The 18,092-nt window shown below is 40.3% G+C and overlaps 1 protein-coding gene across 16 annotated transcripts in view; it reads left to right on the forward strand.

Annotated features, from left to right (window-relative positions):
* The window catches only part of ESRRG (estrogen related receptor gamma), a 480,311-nt gene that overhangs the window by 318,632 nt on the left and 143,587 nt on the right, over positions 1 to 18,092 (forward strand). For all 16 annotated transcript variants that reach the window (XM_048843176.2, XM_048843177.2, XM_048843184.2 and 13 more), the window contains one exon: positions 2,492 to 2,907. In XM_048843176.2, the coding sequence (XP_048699133.1) occupies positions 2,492 to 2,907 (416 nt within the window). The remainder of the gene's footprint in view (positions 1 to 2,491; positions 2,908 to 18,092) is intronic.

The raw sequence follows: 18,092 nt of genomic DNA on the forward strand, positions 1-18,092 counted from the left end.
ATATTAAGTAATCAAATAACGATTCTGGGAATGGGAAGGTGACACAGAGTTTGTGCTCTTATAAATTATTCCCTAAACTAGAGCAAATTCACCAGTAGGAATCTTGCAGAGAGGAGAATGTGCCACGAGCGGAGACTAGAGGATATATAGTTGTGTTCCTATGGTTGTAACAGTAATGATTTTATGCACGGAATCGCAACAAAAAGAAGGCTAAAGAAAGGCCAGGTGCTTGTATTCAAGAAAAGGACCTCAGCATGCAGAAATAAAAAGCCCTCTAGCTGGTAGATTGTGAAAGAGTTAATTGATATTTTTTATCATAGCTGTATAAAATGCAGTGTCACAGAACGAAAGAGTGAGCGAGAGAGAGAGAGAGAGAGAGACCATGTTTTAGTACCCTAATAACTTCTAACTCTAGTCTAAGATCATAATGTATGGGAGAGCGGTCCAGTAATTATAAGGTAATAAGTGGAGTGGTGGTGTAAGTGCTCTAAATTAAAAGGAATCTGCAGAGCTGCTGTAAGTCAGTGCCGACCCGCTTTCTTTCAAACGTTGACTTGGAAAAGTGCTTAGCCCAGAGTGCAAGTAGAGAGACGAGAGAGCTATCTATTAATTACAACACTCATTAACAGTGATGGGTACAAGGCAGCAGATGCAGAAGGAACAGCACGCACTAGTGCAGGCTGGCAAGGGGATTTCCCCCGGTCCCCGTCCCCCCACCCCCACACACATACTAGTTCTTGAGAAAAGGACAACACAAGCAGGTGGTCCAAAGCAATAAGGTATTTTCAAGGATTTAACCTTCCCATTTCCTTGGTGTATGTGCTGACACCGAATGGTTTTTCTCCCTCCCCATCCCAAATAAATATAGTGCTTAGGTGTAGTGAATGAAGTGTCCACTCATCAGTCTGTTGTTTGGTTTCATATTCACATGCAATTTGTTTTTTATATTCTTTTTGGTAAAATTCACCTCAATGATGAAGGCCCTATGACCACCTAAATCCCACTTTAAATATAGGGTAAATCTTACTCTAAGTGGACGTTTCTAGTGAGGGGCCAAATTCTGATCTTGATGTCTGTGGTGTAAGAATAAACTGAAATCTAGTTGCTGGATTTCTTTCTGATTTACATTGGTGAATTTGGCACCAGAGCTTAAAGCTGCATCTGAATTTTATTATGGCATATAAATATGAGCAAGAGAAGAGATATAACATCTCAAAACTGATGTGAAATTATTTTAAGTCTGCCAAATTACCTGCTGCAAACGTAACTACACTTGATTTTAATGTAGTTGTTTCCAAAACAATAGTATAACCACATGTGGGTGGGCTTATATAGTGGTTGCATTCATCTGAGAAAAGTCATCTGAGACTGCTCGTCTGTGAATTGGAAGTGACAAAGTCTTTGCCCAGCATGCCATTTGCCACTGTGGCTTAGTAATCACAATAACAGACAGGGAAGGTAATATCTGATCATAACCTTTCTAAATATTATTCTACCCTCCAACTCCCTGCCTCCTGCCAAAAAAAGGACAGTTAGCTTTACATACGGGAAAGAAAAGGAAAGAGGGTGTGTTTTTTTTCCTTGACAGAGAGCTAATTTGTCAGATCAAATGTCTTGTTGCTCTGCTTCACATGCTCAACTCTGAAGGCAAGAATTAAGAAATAGGGCAATCAAGGATCTCACCCTTTGAAAGATAAAACTTTTATCCATTTCCTCCTTTTTTTTTAACCCAGAAAGTAAAACGTAAAATGTCAGCTCCTCTAGAACTGTAGATATATGGGGTGCTGGCATAGTTATTACTGGTTAGTCTGAGGATAATGGCTAAAAAGTAATTGCAGCCAGAGATGATGAATCATTCCACTTAGATTTTGTGAAACTAGTGTCCAACCTTAATTATTGTTAGAATCCTGAGATGATGTTACTTCATTACTAAATAGCTATACCTAATAAAGAAATGTTCATAATAAAAGTAATTGGGAGACTTATTCTTCAATTCCATGGTCAGATCAATAGATGATGTAGTTATGCTTTATTGAAACGTGCTGACAAACAGTAATTACTGAGCACAACATTTATCACTTCAAACTCAGAAATGTTTGATTCTGTCGATAGTGGAATTTATGCAAGGAAAAATGCAGTGAGGGAGGGGCAAATGAAATAAATTCTAGTAATCAAATGGGTTTGTGAATTCCTGACTCACTGGATGACAAGTTCAAAATTTAGAGAGTTGGTTTGAAATTGACACATAGTCTAGCAGAAAGAAGGGGGAGAAAAAAGGATTTGGTCTCTTTAAAGTTTTTGTTTACTGCCTGTCTGAAGCTTTGATAAAGCTCTGTCATGCCCTTATGCTGATTACCTTCATGTAGAACAAGAGGTATTGACTAATGAATGAATGATGTGCGGTCCCTAGCCCTTGCAGAGCAATCTTAAAGAGCGCTGTCTTTAATACACAGATTCTTCTCTCTCCCTCCCTCCCTCTCCCACAATGCAGGCTTCTCTGCAGAATGTCAAGCAAAGATCGACACATTGATTCCAGCTGTTCGTCATATATCAAGACGGAACCATCAAGCCCCGCCTCTTTGACGGACAGCATCAACCACCATAGCCCTGGTGGCTCTTCAGACGCCAGCGGGAGCTACAGTTCAACCATGAATGGACATCAGAATGGGCTGGACTCACCACCCCTCTACCCTTCCGCTGCAGGCCTTGGGGGCAATGGGCCTGTCAGGAAACGATATGATGACTGCTCTAGCACCATTGCTGAAGATTCACAGACCAAGTGTGAATATATGCTGAACTCGATGCCCAAAAGACTGTGTTTGGTGTGTGGTGACATTGCGTCAGGATACCACTATGGGGTGGCTTCATGTGAGGCCTGCAAAGCTTTCTTCAAGAGGACAATTCAAGGTGAGTGCTGATCACCACTTCTCTCTTGTTCAAAGTAAAACTTTACAGCCCTGTGTAACTCCTGTTCCTTCTCCCTCCCGTAAATTGTTTCTTTATATTTACAGTATCTGGTCCAACAGATTTTACTCAGGCAAAACTCCTTCATTCTTTAGTGGGAGTTTTGTCTTAGTAAGGACTGTAATTCTGGGCCTACAATCATTTCTCTTTTTACTGTCAAAGGTAGGCAAAGCTATCTGGCACCCTAGGCATCTTCAGATTTTTTTTTTTTCCATAAGAGATCCCCATGGACACTGATAAATAATTGCTGTTAAGAAAACTGGTTGTTTTCTGAAGGTTGCTATGGCTACCTCTTGAGTGGGCCTCTTTCAACATACCCTTGTTGTGCATAAGCACCGTGTGGTACATCTTGCTCTGAGCTGTAGCACTGAGGCACTTAAATTGTTAGAAAAATCCAGTTTATTTTTTTTAAACTCTAATCCGTTTAAAGACAAAACCAAATGTAATGCTATAGTGTATTGTGTGCTTCAGTGGATTAGTTACTGGCCTTTCACCTCTAAGATACTACTCCAGCCTTAACCAGATTCACCAAATATCTGTCAGATTACATCCTAAGTGAAGTAAGTTAGCAGGCTTTGGTCTCTGCCTAATAGCCCACATAACAAACCTGCTCCTGATGCTCATTACAAAGCCTCTACATATTTTGGCATAAGTAAGTATGAATGGGACAATTTGCATGTTCATTGTTCTAACTGTGGAACCAATGGAGTCCAAATAACCTTCTGTCCTCCTTTAGATAGCATTGTCTCAAGCAGAATTGCCGGCAAGAATGCAAAGCCATGCCTGGACTGTAGTTATTATACAGGAACTTAGTGTCACATTGAATTAAGGTCAGGCTTGGGTGCCTAAAATTAGGCACCTAAATCCCATATTTAGACACCTAAATAAAAGGTGCTTGATTGTCAGAATACCTGGAACGCTCTGTGAAGGCAATAGGAGTTGGTGGTGGGAGGCGGAGGCTCAGTACCTTTGAAAATAAGGCCACTTTTACTGAAGAGCTTAAATTTGGATTTAGTTACCCAACTCCGGGCACCTACATTTGAAAATTTTCACTGAAGTGTCTCAAATATGTAACTAATTAATTATTTAATGTAAAATTGAGGGACAGATAATGGATGTTGTTTTGATTTAACCATTCCCAGAGGGTGATTCTTGCACCCTCTAGGAGCCTTGAGAATCTCCCTTTTGTTTCTGTTTAATTCCCGTCTTGCCCCCTCTTCCCCCCCACCCCCCGGGCAAAACTTTGCATTGTTGCAAACATACAATCCCTCACACTGAGGAGTGCCAGATGCTGCTGCTTTTGAAGCCTTCTGGAGGTCAGGTGTCTTTTGCAGAGTAATGCAAGACACTGCATTCCCCAATGAGGCTGAGAGGTGGCTTCCACTTGCCTCTCAAGTGCCTGCTTGTGAGCAAAGAACCCTGATGTGGATCAGCAATACTGGGCTCTCAGGCAAAACTCCTGTTGAAATCAATGAGACATTTTCACACTAGAATCAACTGGAAGTTTTTCTTGGATGAGGAGTACTGGATTGGACCCATAACAGGACATTGTATTCCTGTTACCTAGCTAGATACCAGACAATGATTAAGAGTATGTTACTGGAAGTTTAACATCCCTAGAGTAAATACCTACATTATTGCATACTTGTTCAACCTTCAGTAAATATATCCCTTAAGCATGTGATTAAAGTTCAATGAAAGTCAATGGAACTTAAGCATATGCTTAAAGTTAACATGTAATCATTATCAGTGGTAATCATAGTGCTTAAGTGCTTTACTGCATTGGGGCCTATGTTAGTATAAGTGTGTTAGTATAAGTATAAGGGCACAGTGTGCCCTTATTGCCAAGAAGGCCAATGACATTTTGGGATGTATAAGTAGGGGCATAGCCAGCAGATCGAGGGACGTGATCGTTCCCCTCTATTCGACATTGGTGAGGCCTCCTTTGTACAGTTTTGGGCCCCGCACTACAAGAAGGATGTGGATAAATTGGAGAGAGTCCAGCGAAGGGCAACAAAAATGATTACGGGTCTGGAACACATGACTTATGAGGAGAGGCTGAGGGAACTGGGGTTGTTTAGTCTGCAGAAGAGAAGAATGAGGGGGGATTTGATAGCTGCTTTCAACTACGTGAGAGGTGGTTCCAAAAAGGATGGTTCTAGACTATTCTCAGTGGTAGAAGAGGACAGGACAAGGAGTAATGGTCTCAAGTTGCAGTGTGGGAGGTTTAGGTTGGATATTAGGAAAAACTTTTTCACTAGGAGGGTGGTGAAACACTGGAATACGTTACCTAGGGAGGTGGTAGAATCTCCTTCCTTAGAAGTTTTTAAGGTCAGGCTTGACAAAGCCCTAGCTGGGATGATTTAATTGGGGATTGGTCCTGCTTTGAGCAGGAGGTTGGACTAGATGACCTCCTGAGGTCCCTTCCAACCCTGATATTCTATGATTCTATGATAAGACAGTCATTGGATGTTAATGAAATAGTCACTGTTCGGTCCAAATTCCAAAGAGAAACACTGGATTGCAGTTGTTATGGGTCTGATTTTCAGAAAGTTGAGGCCCAGGCAGGCTCCAGGCACCAGCAAAGGAAGCAGGTGCCTGGGGCGGCCAATAGAAAGGGGTGGCACTGTGTCCGTGATTGGGGCGGCACGTCCGCATCTTCACGCATCTTCACGTCCGGCAATTCGGCTGCAGGCCCTTCACTCCCTCTCTCCCTCTTCGGCGGCAATTCGGCGGCGGGTCCTGCTTCTTATCTTTTTCTTTGCCACTTGGGGTGGCAAAAAAGCTGGAGCCAGCCCTGGGCCCAGGTTCCCAAAACTTTGCAGACACTTTGGGCAGTTATCATACATGTGGTTAGATCCATTTGTTCATTAAATAACCAGCTTGAGTGCTCAGGTACGGCAATTGCACATGTAGAAAGTGCATGCTGACCTCAGGCCTCGGCTTCGTAATTATCAAACCTTTTGAGTTAAATAATTTCCTTTGCCCTTCAAGAACGTTATCAGCAAAGCTCAACAGTTTATACAATGGAGGAGTAGATATTATGTAGCTGTTAAACTTCAATGAACATGGCTTTAATAAAGAACTGTTATTCCATTACTATGCAATAACTATCCTACAAAACAGATATACAATTATTTTAGATTTACCTTCATTAATAAAAAATGCCACTAAAATCTTTAACTCAGTAAAGTCTTTGCTTCAGTTTTACACCACACCATAGACAGCAAGTTTCTGGGTCCTGAAGCCTAAGTCAGATGTTATTCTCCAAATTAGCTCTCTGGTCTTGTCCACCTAGCTCGAGTTATAACTGGCAGCTGTGCAAAAGCTTTCAGTAGGGACACAGCACTAGCTGCATCAGCATGTATCACTGCACAGTAATATAAAGACAAAAAATGCAATGTTGTAAATAACGGCATTGAATGGCACAGTAATAAAGGAATTCAAAGTAGGGCTAGAAAGGTGCCACCTTCATATGACAAGGCGGCGCCTTCATTTAAGTTATTGACTCAAGGTCCAAGCCAACAAAGTGATGAGTGCTTCCAAATCCCGTTCAAGATAATGGAAGTTGAGCACTTCAGTGGGTCAACCCCCTAGGACACTATAGGTGAACTAAAGTAACTAAGGCAAAGGTACTCTTTATCATTCTAGGGGCAAATTCTACCTTTGAACGTGCATGAATGGCTCCCTTGATTTCTTTGGCAGTCATTCGATAGAAAGGGCAGAATTTGTCCCTAATATTCCTAAAGGCAATTTCTCACTATATAATTTCACTTTGTGGTTCATATCACACTTCGCCTCCTTCTCCATCTGTTTAAAAAAATTAGTTGATAATTGAATAAGCATAAATAAGAAAATAGACATGCACAAAGAGGAACATAAATATAGAATAGAAAACAGGCGTGCTTGAAGAACCAACTACGAGGACTGAGTATATAAAAATTGCTTATCTCAAATAAAAGAATTGCTCCTTTCAAACGTTAATATTTCAGTTCTGTTGGGAAATTAATCTAGATTTCAGGGAAAAAAGACCATGTTTCACTTATCAAACCTTTCCAAGTTATCATTCATAAACTATTAAATTAGCTCAGGCTGCAAAGCACAATGCCACTCCCCACTGACAACACTCCCATTGACTATAATGGAAGCAAGGCTGAACTTGATAAAATTAGGTTGAAGAAGGTGAGTATTATGCTCACTTATAGCCTGATCCACTTCCCACTTTCCATTGCCTTCAGTGGAGCTGCACCAGCCCCGAGTAGGTGAATTTCACTTTAATATGACTTGTTAAAGGACAGTTTCACTAGTAACAAAAGTGACAGCTCCTTGCTTTCAGACAATAACGGTTTGCTCAAATTTTTATTTTTCAGTTTGAAACATTCCATACTTGTTCTCAGTCTGAGGTAATTTTGTTCTTAAATGTGAGGAAACTGCAATTAGTCCTTTTTTTTTTTTTTTTTATTTATAAGATGGTGGGGGAAAAAATCTATCCTGAGTCCCTTTTTGAGTTTTTCAGGCAGATAATCCAAAACCAGCTGAATTTTGAAAAAATGCATGGAAATAATTCTTGATGAGAGGTAGCAACTGTTTCTGGAAAATATTTTAAACTAAATAATTATGTGATTGATTGAAAAACCACAGTTGAATGTACACAATGGCCATCTGCTTATAGCCTGAGTAGAATTAAATGAAGTTCTGCACACACATACACCCCACATCTGACATCACATAGAGGAAGGGAGAACTGGATGTTCTCTCTGCTCAGCCGAGCACTTACAGGGTTGCTGCTCTTAGGTTGCTTCTTGGATAACTTACACGAGGGGTGACTGCAAATGTCTCAGAAATACATACAAGCAGCCAAATCCACTGCCAAATTGGCTTAATATCAGGAACACTAGAAAATAGCAAGTGCTAGACTAGTCACAGGTCCATTGATTTCTACGGTCTCTCTGCAGTTTTTGATGCATTCTGTGGTATCTTGAAAACACACCTTTCATTAAAATAAATAAAGAGGAACATTTTCAGCCTTCAGGTAGGTGCACAGGCCTCGTGCTGGGCCTCTGACAGTGTTGCACGTCCTGTATATTTTGTAATGAACATTTAGCACCAAAGATATCAAAAACCCATTTAACAAGACAAAAATTTAAATAGAAGTTATTACATATGCCAATGTTGCCAAATTATTCTTGGTGTAGGAACATTAAATTTAAATTTCCTGACTCATATTTTGTTGTACTACTTCAGATTACACATTGTTGCATTTAATAATATATAGTTGCTCTGCCATCTCTTTGGGTGAAACTTTTATTAAGTTACAGGCACAAAGGTCTTGTTGGTTTCCATGGGAACCGGATGGGGTCCATGAGCTTTGAAAGGTTCAAATGTTTTCTTTTTTTCCCTAAATTGATTAACCCCCCCACCCCCATCTCTCAGGTGATTGTCATCTTCAACCTAGCATGAAAATACAACAAGAAAAAACAAACCTGCTGAGGCAGCAGCCTGGTGGGAAGATTTGTGGTGTAAAATTAATCATTGACCAAAGGAAAAATGCTACAAAAGTATAAATATTTTGGAGTCACAATTGTCATGTTTCCAGATTCTAGGGTAGTTTTTAAATTTATTTTTCATTAAAGGTGTTGGATGGACAGCACTGGAGACTGCAGTCTTCTATTAATGCATAGATAGTTAAAACATAGCTATTGAGTCCCTACTGTCTTTTACTCACTATCTCATTTATGAGCCTCATCCCTGTTCAATCCTTGTCCATCTAAGGCAGCTAAGAAGTATTCCAACCTGGTCATCATCATTGCCTTGTGGACACCTTTTCATTAGGAACTGTACTGAGACCGCTGTCTCATTTCACGTTGATTATCAAAAAACTTGCAGCTCCACAATTCTGCAGTAGTATAGTTCCTAAAGTACATGTCAAACCTTGTTCAAACTATAATACAGACACCTTGGGTTGACCTCTTTCGTTATTCAAAGTTTTTTACTTGGTTAACAATCAGGTTTTTCAAACCTCTTTTGAGTGCCATGTTTACACATTGCTGAGCCAATTTGACCTGCAAATCTATGAACGCTTTATAGTAAACTTTTTTTTTTTAATCAGCAAGGTAATCAGGAAAGATACAGCTACTTATGTAAATTCAGATATGGTGACATTTAAAATGGGCGACATAAAGTTTGGTTCTGGGTTGCACATGACCAAAGTGGCTTCCAAAGGTTAATTTACACACTGCTCAGCTGACTCCATCTGTAATGTCCACATAACGTTTTCTTGAGGAAATGAAAACAAATTAAATAAGACTTCATTGTTTTCCAATATCTTAATCAGGATTATGATTTTTATAAAATGGTAGAGGTGAGAGCTAGGAATCTTGGTGAGAGCTAGGAATCACTGAGCCATGGATCTTGGCTTTAGTGCAAAAATGGCAGCCTGCCAGTGAACCTTACACTGTTACCTGAATCCAGCATTACCTGATTAATTCATTCACCTTCCTTATATAAGTAAAAGTCTTTGCATCAGCATTTCTTTCAAAGAATATTTAAGCAAGCAGTGAAATTATTGAGAAAGTATTTTTAATTCTCTTCCTATACATCCCTTCATCATGTAACTGCACAACTGTGGCAGCAAAACAAGATGAGACAGTAAAATATAAACATGCTAAAATCTGGGAACCAGAGAGAAATTTTAAAATGTAGTGCTGGTTCTATCATTTTTACTATCCCTGCTTTCTTTACAGTATTGTAAATTATATGTTGCATTTAGCTTAGCTGAAAATGGGAACGAGGACTGTTTCTGCCTGCTGTTTAAAACCCATCCGAAAAACTGAAAAAGGAAGAGACAGATTAATGCCATTATAATTAGGGCTAGTTCTCCATTTGTGTTATGAACTTGAATTTCTGAAAGTGTTTGACTCACCTGTAAAATCCAGTACAGATTGAAACTAGGCACACAAGGTCTTAGCCACACATGATTTATTTTTTTTAAAATATCTGTCTATACATTTTCTAAAGTTAATTTTTATTGCTGGTGAAAGTTGCCAGATTGGCAGCCCCGGAGACTGAAGTTCTCTGTGTATCCATGAAACAGCAACAAGGCAGGAGAAGTGCAAGCTTCTCCACACTACCCTATCAATGAATTTCAACACTGATCTGGATGGAACATCACTAGCTTTGAGAGAAAACTGTCATACGCAGAGGCCCAGCCCTAGACCTATGCACCTACCTGAAGGCTGAAAATCGGGCTCTTCATTTATTTAGTTTAATGAAAACTTCAAGTTTTCAGCCTCCATGCTCCTTAGACATCTATGCTATGACTGCCAAGGAGGTCATGATTCAGTAAGATTCAGAACACATCTTGAGATGGCCTGAGTGCACTCATTTCCCACGGAAGACAGGTAAGTTGACTCCAGTGGGAGTCAACGACACTTGGTACATCTAGGAGGTATCAGTCCCATATTGCCAGTTGTGGTGGTCTTTGTGATGTTGGATACTTGTTTACTGTAAAATTAGGCAGCTGAACCCATCATTTAATGTAATACGACACTGAACAATATCTTTACATTTTCTTCTCAAATCTGCATGTATGTTGTTTACTACTGGTGCTACAAAAAGTTTGAAAAGAATATTTTTCAAGTTTTGAACATTTTGTTAGTTCTTCTACAACACAATACTGACTCCTTTTTAAATGGAAATTTAGTGAGGGTCACATATTGTGGGCTGGATCCCTTGGCTAAATGTTTTGAGGTTGAGTATAGATGTTTCAGAATCAGCCACTTTTTTTCTTTTTCCTTTTTAACAGGCAAGGAAACTCTACTATTATGTTTAACTGGTTTTAGAGACTTTAAAACTGAAGACCTTTAGAGCCAAAATTAGAAAACAATATCTAATTGTGCATACGCAATTTTGTTATTGTGGTCAACTGGGTGCAAAAATGTGGACACATCATTTGTTGGCTTAAGCAGCTACAGATGAGACATGACAGAATTTAGACCTCTAATTAGAAGTGCACAATTAGAGGCCTGGTTGAGGCCCCTTAAGAATTTGTCAATTGGAGTTAAACTTAAAATTCATACTTAGGTTCAATCTTTCAAAACCGTACTCCTGTGAGTATTTTTTTATTCATGCAAGTAGTCCCTTTCACTTCCAGCTCTATGTGCATGAGCAAGGACCAAGTTTTGAAGAATTCAGACCTTAACCTCTGTACAAATGTTATTTGGTTGCTTGGTTCAGTTTTGTTAAGGTGTCAAAAATTCTGATGTATTTTCTAACCCAGTTGAGGCCTTCTTCCCCTGCCCTGTTCCTAAGTCAACCTAGTACTTTTACAGTGCCCTCCTTCCCTCAGATTCTCTGAAAGTATTCTGTTTTCTGTTAAGATCCTTATACCATGCTCATCACCATGGTGTCTGAGCACCATAGTCTAATCCACTCTCTCTCATAGTCGGGATCCTGTGACATGCATTCCCCTCACCGCCTTTCTGTGCTTCTTTTGAGTCATTGATTCCCAGGCAGCTCCCCTATCTTTGTTGTGATCATGGCTAGCTTCTCTCTTCAGGGGCTTTCCTGGATCACAGAGTCCACAGAAAAGCGTGGGCAAGTTTTGAAGATGGCAGCCAGCCTAGGAGAGACTGTCTTGAAGAAGGAATCCAATTATATTTTTTATTGGGTATCAGCCAATGTAGGGGGTCCTATTAAGGATGAAGAAAGCACCCAAATCTTTAAAAAGAGTTTATGTTGCAGAATTCTCCAGGAACAAATAGTGCATACAGTAGGAATGCTTTTTGAATATAAGTAGAAAGGACATGTCAGAAGGGTACATTAGATGGTTGTAATCAGTTTGAGACCGAGCCATTCCGTGGATTAGATCCCCTCATTTTATTCTGTTCACTTTTCACTCCTCATTATTGACTCTACTTTCCCACCCAACAGAATTGTAACCTCATATGCCTTTAGAATTGCCTCTGCTTTCTTGCCTGTAGGTGGACTATTCTTCCTTCCAAACAGATTTTCTTCTTCTCTCTCAACCTGGATCTTCTTTTATATCTGTCATTAGTTTTCCTGAACCCCCCCATGTATTCTTTCCTTTCCAGTCTGCAGCAGTACTCTAATGCCTTGAGTATTACACCTTCAAATGCCTTGAGTATTGCTTCAGGTGTGACTGAAGGGAATAAAGCTCTGTGAATGATTTTTTTTTCATCTTGTTGCATAGGGAATTATGGGTTCGATTCTGTGAAGAACTTAAGCACATACCTAACTTTAATTAATGGTCAATGGCACAATGGTATGCTTAAAATTAAACATGTGGGTAAGTGCTTTCCTCAACTGGCGCTTATATACATAATTCCAAATGCATGGAGATCTGAGCAGGCCTCAAAGCATTTATTGGAGCAACTGTCTTCAGGCTGTATGTACTGCACTGTTTGCTGCCTCTGAGATTTATGAACCATGGCATCTGTAGAAATGAAACAACAGAATTTGTGCAGTTGTGAGTTTAAAGGGGAAAGTACTTTGGTTATACAAATGTTTTCCCCAACACCTGACAAGTTTTATGATCTTTAAATTTTAACCAATTAATATTATTTTGCCAAAAAGCACATCATATTTTTCTCTGTTTGTTTGAACATACTTTTATTACTTTGAAAAATACATTTTCAGAAAAAAGGACAAAATAAGTGATCAGCTGGATACAGTGATATTTGGGAAGGATGTACCTAATTTCAGGTGTAAAGGATGACATGGAATATGGCTACTCGTTCAGTTCCTTTGTCCCACCATTTTGTGGCTGTTGAAGCAATACAGCAAAATGGTGGCCAACTGTTACTACGTATCGAAGAAGACATATGTACACTACATCTCTGGCTGAGTGATCTGTCTTTCCATGAATAAACCAGTGGGGTTTGCCTATGCTTTGGATTAATTTTTGTCTTTATATATATCTTCCCTGCCTCCTTGCCCACCAGTCTGAAATATGCTTTGCATATCTTTCTTAGTGCTCATCTCCATTCTTTCATCCTTTTTTTCTTCGAGAGCTAGGGTGGTCCAGTGGTTACAGCACTAAAGTGGGAGCCAGAAGGACCTGGGTTTAAGTCCCCCTCTGCCACTGACTGACTGTCTGCCTTTGGACCAGCCACCTCACTTCTCTGTCCCTCAGTTCTGGCATCTGTAAAATGGGGATTAATGCACTTTGAGATATACTGATGAAGAGTGCTATGTAAAGGTTAAGTATTATCTTTCTATCAAGTATTCTAGTAATGATCTCCTGTATTTCCAGAAAAGCGCCTGTTTCATAAACCTCCTCCTTTGCCCCATCCCACAGTTTTGGGTCTGTTTCCAAAGCCATTTTCCCACTACTGATATTCATGAGGTTACTTTTCATCTTTGAGGATCACATGTGCTAGGGGGCCATTGCATATGACCCTGCATTTTTAATGGACCTGTCTTTGTCAGCACTCTACCTTCTTTTCTGCTGTGGCCCTCTATGCCCTGAACTTTGATAAAGGTCCAAACATGTTAATCCATGTCTCCCCCACCCACCAACCAGTTGCCAAAATGGTCCCCAGGGCCTCAGCAGTGCCCAAACACTCCCAGTGACTGAGAAACCACCCTTTCCCCCCCACAAAATGTGTTTTAGTAATTATCAAACTCATCTTGGAGCCCCATACGTCACACAGGAGACCTTAAAAACCTTAGGTTATTTTGGGCCATTTTTATCTTCGTAACATGAAAATGTGATGCCCTTATCCATGTATAATTTGAGCCACATGAAGAGATTTTATGATTTGGGGCATTTAAAAGCAGACAGACTGCAGATTATGTATTGTATGTTTTAACACTCTAATTGCTAACTCAAGCACAGATGCTATTATTTCAAAGTAGTTCTCTCTCTCTCTTGTTTTTTAAAAGGGTAAATCTCATTTTTAATGCCCTTTGTGTCATTTATATTTTCATGCCTTTTGGCCCAGCTAATAAAATTAAAATCATTAGCAAAATAAGCAGATGCTTTAAAATAAAATATTCTGTGTCGATATGGAAAGAAAAGGAACTCAGCACTGACATAAATCCCAATGCATTATAACAATGCGGGGCAACGTGTGTGGGGAGTGAGAATTTGACATATATTTTTATTTTGAAACGTCATACTAATTTACATTATTCAGCCCTTTAACTGCCAAACTGTGAAAGTCCATTAAGCTACTGAAAGGAATATACAAATTATCCACTGGCACTTCAGGCAGGAGTTTTACATATACCCTGTTATTCTATCAGCCAGCTAGCTGCAAGATTCTATTAAGGAGTAAGTGAGAAAATTATATTGCCTGCAAACTAATTGTACAAAAGACTTTAAAATAAGTAATCAGAGCCCAGTCCTTTCTGAAAACCAGCCAGGAGATATTATAAATTGCTCTATCATTCTTGTCAGCCCAGTGTAAAAACCCTGAGCTGCCATGTTGATTTTGTTCCTTGTATAAAACAGCTACCTCTCCAACTATTGACAGAACTGGGCAAACTCAAGTTATGCCATTAGTAGCTGCCCAATTCACCCTCTAGCATTGTTTAGCAACTCTAGATAAGAAAATGGTAAAGTATCTTTCTAACATCATCTTCTCACTGAAATTTCAAGGCAGATCTGGAAACCCTTAACATATGTATGCAACCTGCTCAATAAGTGTCTAGCTTAACCATCTACTGGTAGATGCCTGAGTGCTTGCTGAATACATTTTTGACTCTTTTGCAGTTTTTACAACATTGAGGAAAAACAAGTGAATACAAGAGACCTCATGACCTACAGGGTGCCATAAATTTGAACTGGTACCAAAATAGATGTAATAACATTAGTGAGTGCTTAGGATAGCACATTTTTAGCAATAATATACTTTCACTTATAGAACAACAACAAAATTCAAGGAGGATTTTCAAGGGCAGTTCACTAGTAGAAATAGGTGTAGATCTATGTATGTAGGCATTCAGTAGACTACTGCAGCCATCTGTTGAACAGAGACTTTTTGATTCCAGTGAATAGATGCACACACTGGCCACACTTTAAAATATTGCTTACTGTTGCTAAAATTGTGGGCCACACAATTCTTGTGGAGCCATGCGAGGTTCTGATCTTAGTTACACCAAAATAAATCCAGAGTAGTGTTTCTCCGTTGACTTCATTGGAGGTACTCCAGATTTGCAACAGTGAAATTAAGATCAGAATCAGTCCTATGATCTAGAACAGTGTTTCCCAAACTTGTTCCGCCGCTTGTGCAGGGAAAGTCTCTGGCGGGCCGGGCCGGTCTGTTTACCTGCCGTGGCTGCAGGTTCGGCCGATCGCGGCTCCCAGTGGGCGTGGTTCGCTGCTCCAGGCCAATGGGAGCTGCTGGAAGCGGCACAGGCCGAGGGACGTACTGGCCGCCGCTTCCAGCAGCTCCCACTGGCCTGAAGCAGCAAACCGCGCCCACTGGGAGCCGCAATCGGCCAAACCTACAGATGCGGCAGGTAAACAGACCGGCCCGGCCCGGCCCGGCCCGCCAGGGGCTTTCCCTGCACAAGCGGTGGAACAAGTTTGGGAACCACTGATCTAGAAAATGAGTTATTAAAGCAAAATGGCCTAAATGGATATGGAAACCAAATTACTGGGATCTAATGATTGAAATAATGGCAAAATATAACCCTATTTAACCACCATCTAGAAAACCAAAATTTCTAGACAATCAGTTGCCTATCTTGTTACCTGACAGCCATTTGCACTGAGTTTTACCTCTCCTCTTCCACCCAGTCTTGTCTCCAACGGTGTTGGATATGTCTGAAACCTTCAGGGTAATAGGTTTGAACTTCATGCTGCGGAAAACTACTCCATTTTTTACCAGGTCCTAGTTTTGAACCCAACCTTTTTGTGTCCGCATCTACGTCTGCACCTTCATGCAAGGAGCCAGCAAGGGGTGAATCTGGAAAATTAGGTGCCTGACAAAGAGAGGCCTGGTTTAGTGGTGTGAACACAGAACCCTGATCCAGAATTTCTGAATCCTTATCCTGCATCTGTTCCTAGCTTCTTCTGTGACTTGGGTAAATCATCTCGCCTCTCAGCCCCTGTTTCCCTTTACTGGGGTGTGGTGAATTTAATCAAAGTTTATAAAGTCCTTTGAATGCATATATTGGTAGGTGGGCATGTTATCTCACTGAGGGAGTATAATGCAGCATGAGAAAGGAAGGTGTGGATTTTGGGATAGTCTTGCTGTCACCCTTTCCTCACCTCCCCCCACATATCTCAAAAATATTCTTTGCCACCTCCATTATATAATATCAAGAGAGGTCATCTGGAGAGCATCTCTTTCCTAATTTACTGTACAGGCAGACTCTCTAACCGCATTTATTAGGGAGCTTTCTGCTTAGAAGCTGTGGAAGGGACCAGAGGGTATATTCAAGTTGTAAGCTGTGCCAATAGATCCTGTAGTGGTCAGACATGTCCTGATTCCCTGCCTTTTTGCAAGCATTGCTAATTCAACTATGCAATAATGTTCTAAATGACCGAAGCCTGCACAGCCCTGAAAAGGTTGTGCAAAGTATGTCAGTTTTATTGGCATAAATGCATTAAGTTACAATGCTAATTTAGTGAGAGATTTCTGATGGGTTTATCTTGCATATGTTGCACCGTGCAGACCCCTCTATCATAAATACTTAACCAATTTTCAATAGATATAAGTGGTTTAAGTAATACTTCCTGTTGAATTAGCAGTTGCTGAGCATTTGAGTCTTTGTGCTATCCTGCAATCCACTAATGTGATATTTAATGAGGAGACATCAGTCTGGAGAAAGGTAGTCAATATAAATCAGTGTTTACAAAGTGTGATTAACTCTGAAATATTTCATCAATGCTGTGGTCCCAGGCAGACTCTATGCTAATTACTAGAATCTGCGCATGTTTCAGGGGATTTTGACGGACCCTGAGTGCAACAAACATGGAGCAGCAAAATTGCAATTATGCTCGGACTGTCTCTGATGACAATTTATTCATGTGGTGTGATGACCCCTCGCTTCCCAAGAGGGCAATAAACAGAATGCATTTTCATTAAGATACTAATGCACTTAATCACAGGGGAAAGGGTTAGAAAGTAACGAAATACCTTTAAAGCAAGATGTGACAAGGCTGATGGGGGAAGATGCTTTATTTAAAAGTCAGTTTCTTTGCAAAACTACCGACTACCACAGACTCTGTCCTATTGAATTGGGTTGTGAACAATAGGATGCACGGTTAGAGAGACATACAGCAGAAGCCTTTTATGAAAAGAAAAACCGCATTGGGATAAAATAAGACAAAACTTTCCCTCATTTGGACTCAGATACTTAGAAGGATGGGGAAATTTTGGTGTAATTTTTAACAGTATTTATTTCGTGTGTATCTGTTTGTTTTTATTTATTTGTTGAGCACAAACAATATGCTCAGTGTTGTATAGATCAAAGATGAAACACTACTCTTCCCCCAAAGAGCTAGAAACCCCAAAAGGGGGTGGGGGAGGGAGGAGGCGGTGACATGGATAGCAGAACTGGCCTAGAATAACAGGAAGTGTATGCTGTGGCCTTCAAAAGGTGTGATTGTGCCCTTTTAGGGACATTATGCCCCCAGTTCTGAGCTGCCAAACTGCTGTCTACTGCAGGCTTTGCCCTAAAGTCACAGTGGATGCTTTTAATTCCAACAGTCACCTCCTAACAGCCAAAATAAAGCACTAGAGGCCACCTCTTCCTCATATGTCTACAGAAGAGAGGCAGATAAGAAAGCTACAGCTGTTATGTCTCATTCTGAACTTCTCCAAACCCAACACAGTTCACATTCTGAAGATCACCTATGGCCCAGACATGGAGAAGGCATTTGGGATGGGGGTTCTTGGATCAGGGACATGGTCCATGTGATTTAGTGCGGATGCTTCCTGACCCAGCTTCCACAGATTACTGTTGCCCCTGGCAGGAATAATCTACATGAAGGAATCTGATTGGGCCTATGGTTGTATCAGGATACAGGTCTATATTAATGAAGCTTTTGCCGTTTTTATGTACAGCCATCTGAGTAAAAAAAGTCAAATAGGGCCTGAATTTGGCTTTTTTTTTTTTAAATATATATAATTTAATCTCAAAGCCATTTCCTC

Source organism: Caretta caretta, chromosome 3 (genome assembly GCF_965140235.1).
Source record: "Caretta caretta isolate rCarCar2 chromosome 3, rCarCar1.hap1, whole genome shotgun sequence".
Classification (NCBI taxonomy): Eukaryota; Metazoa; Chordata; order Testudines; family Cheloniidae; genus Caretta; species Caretta caretta.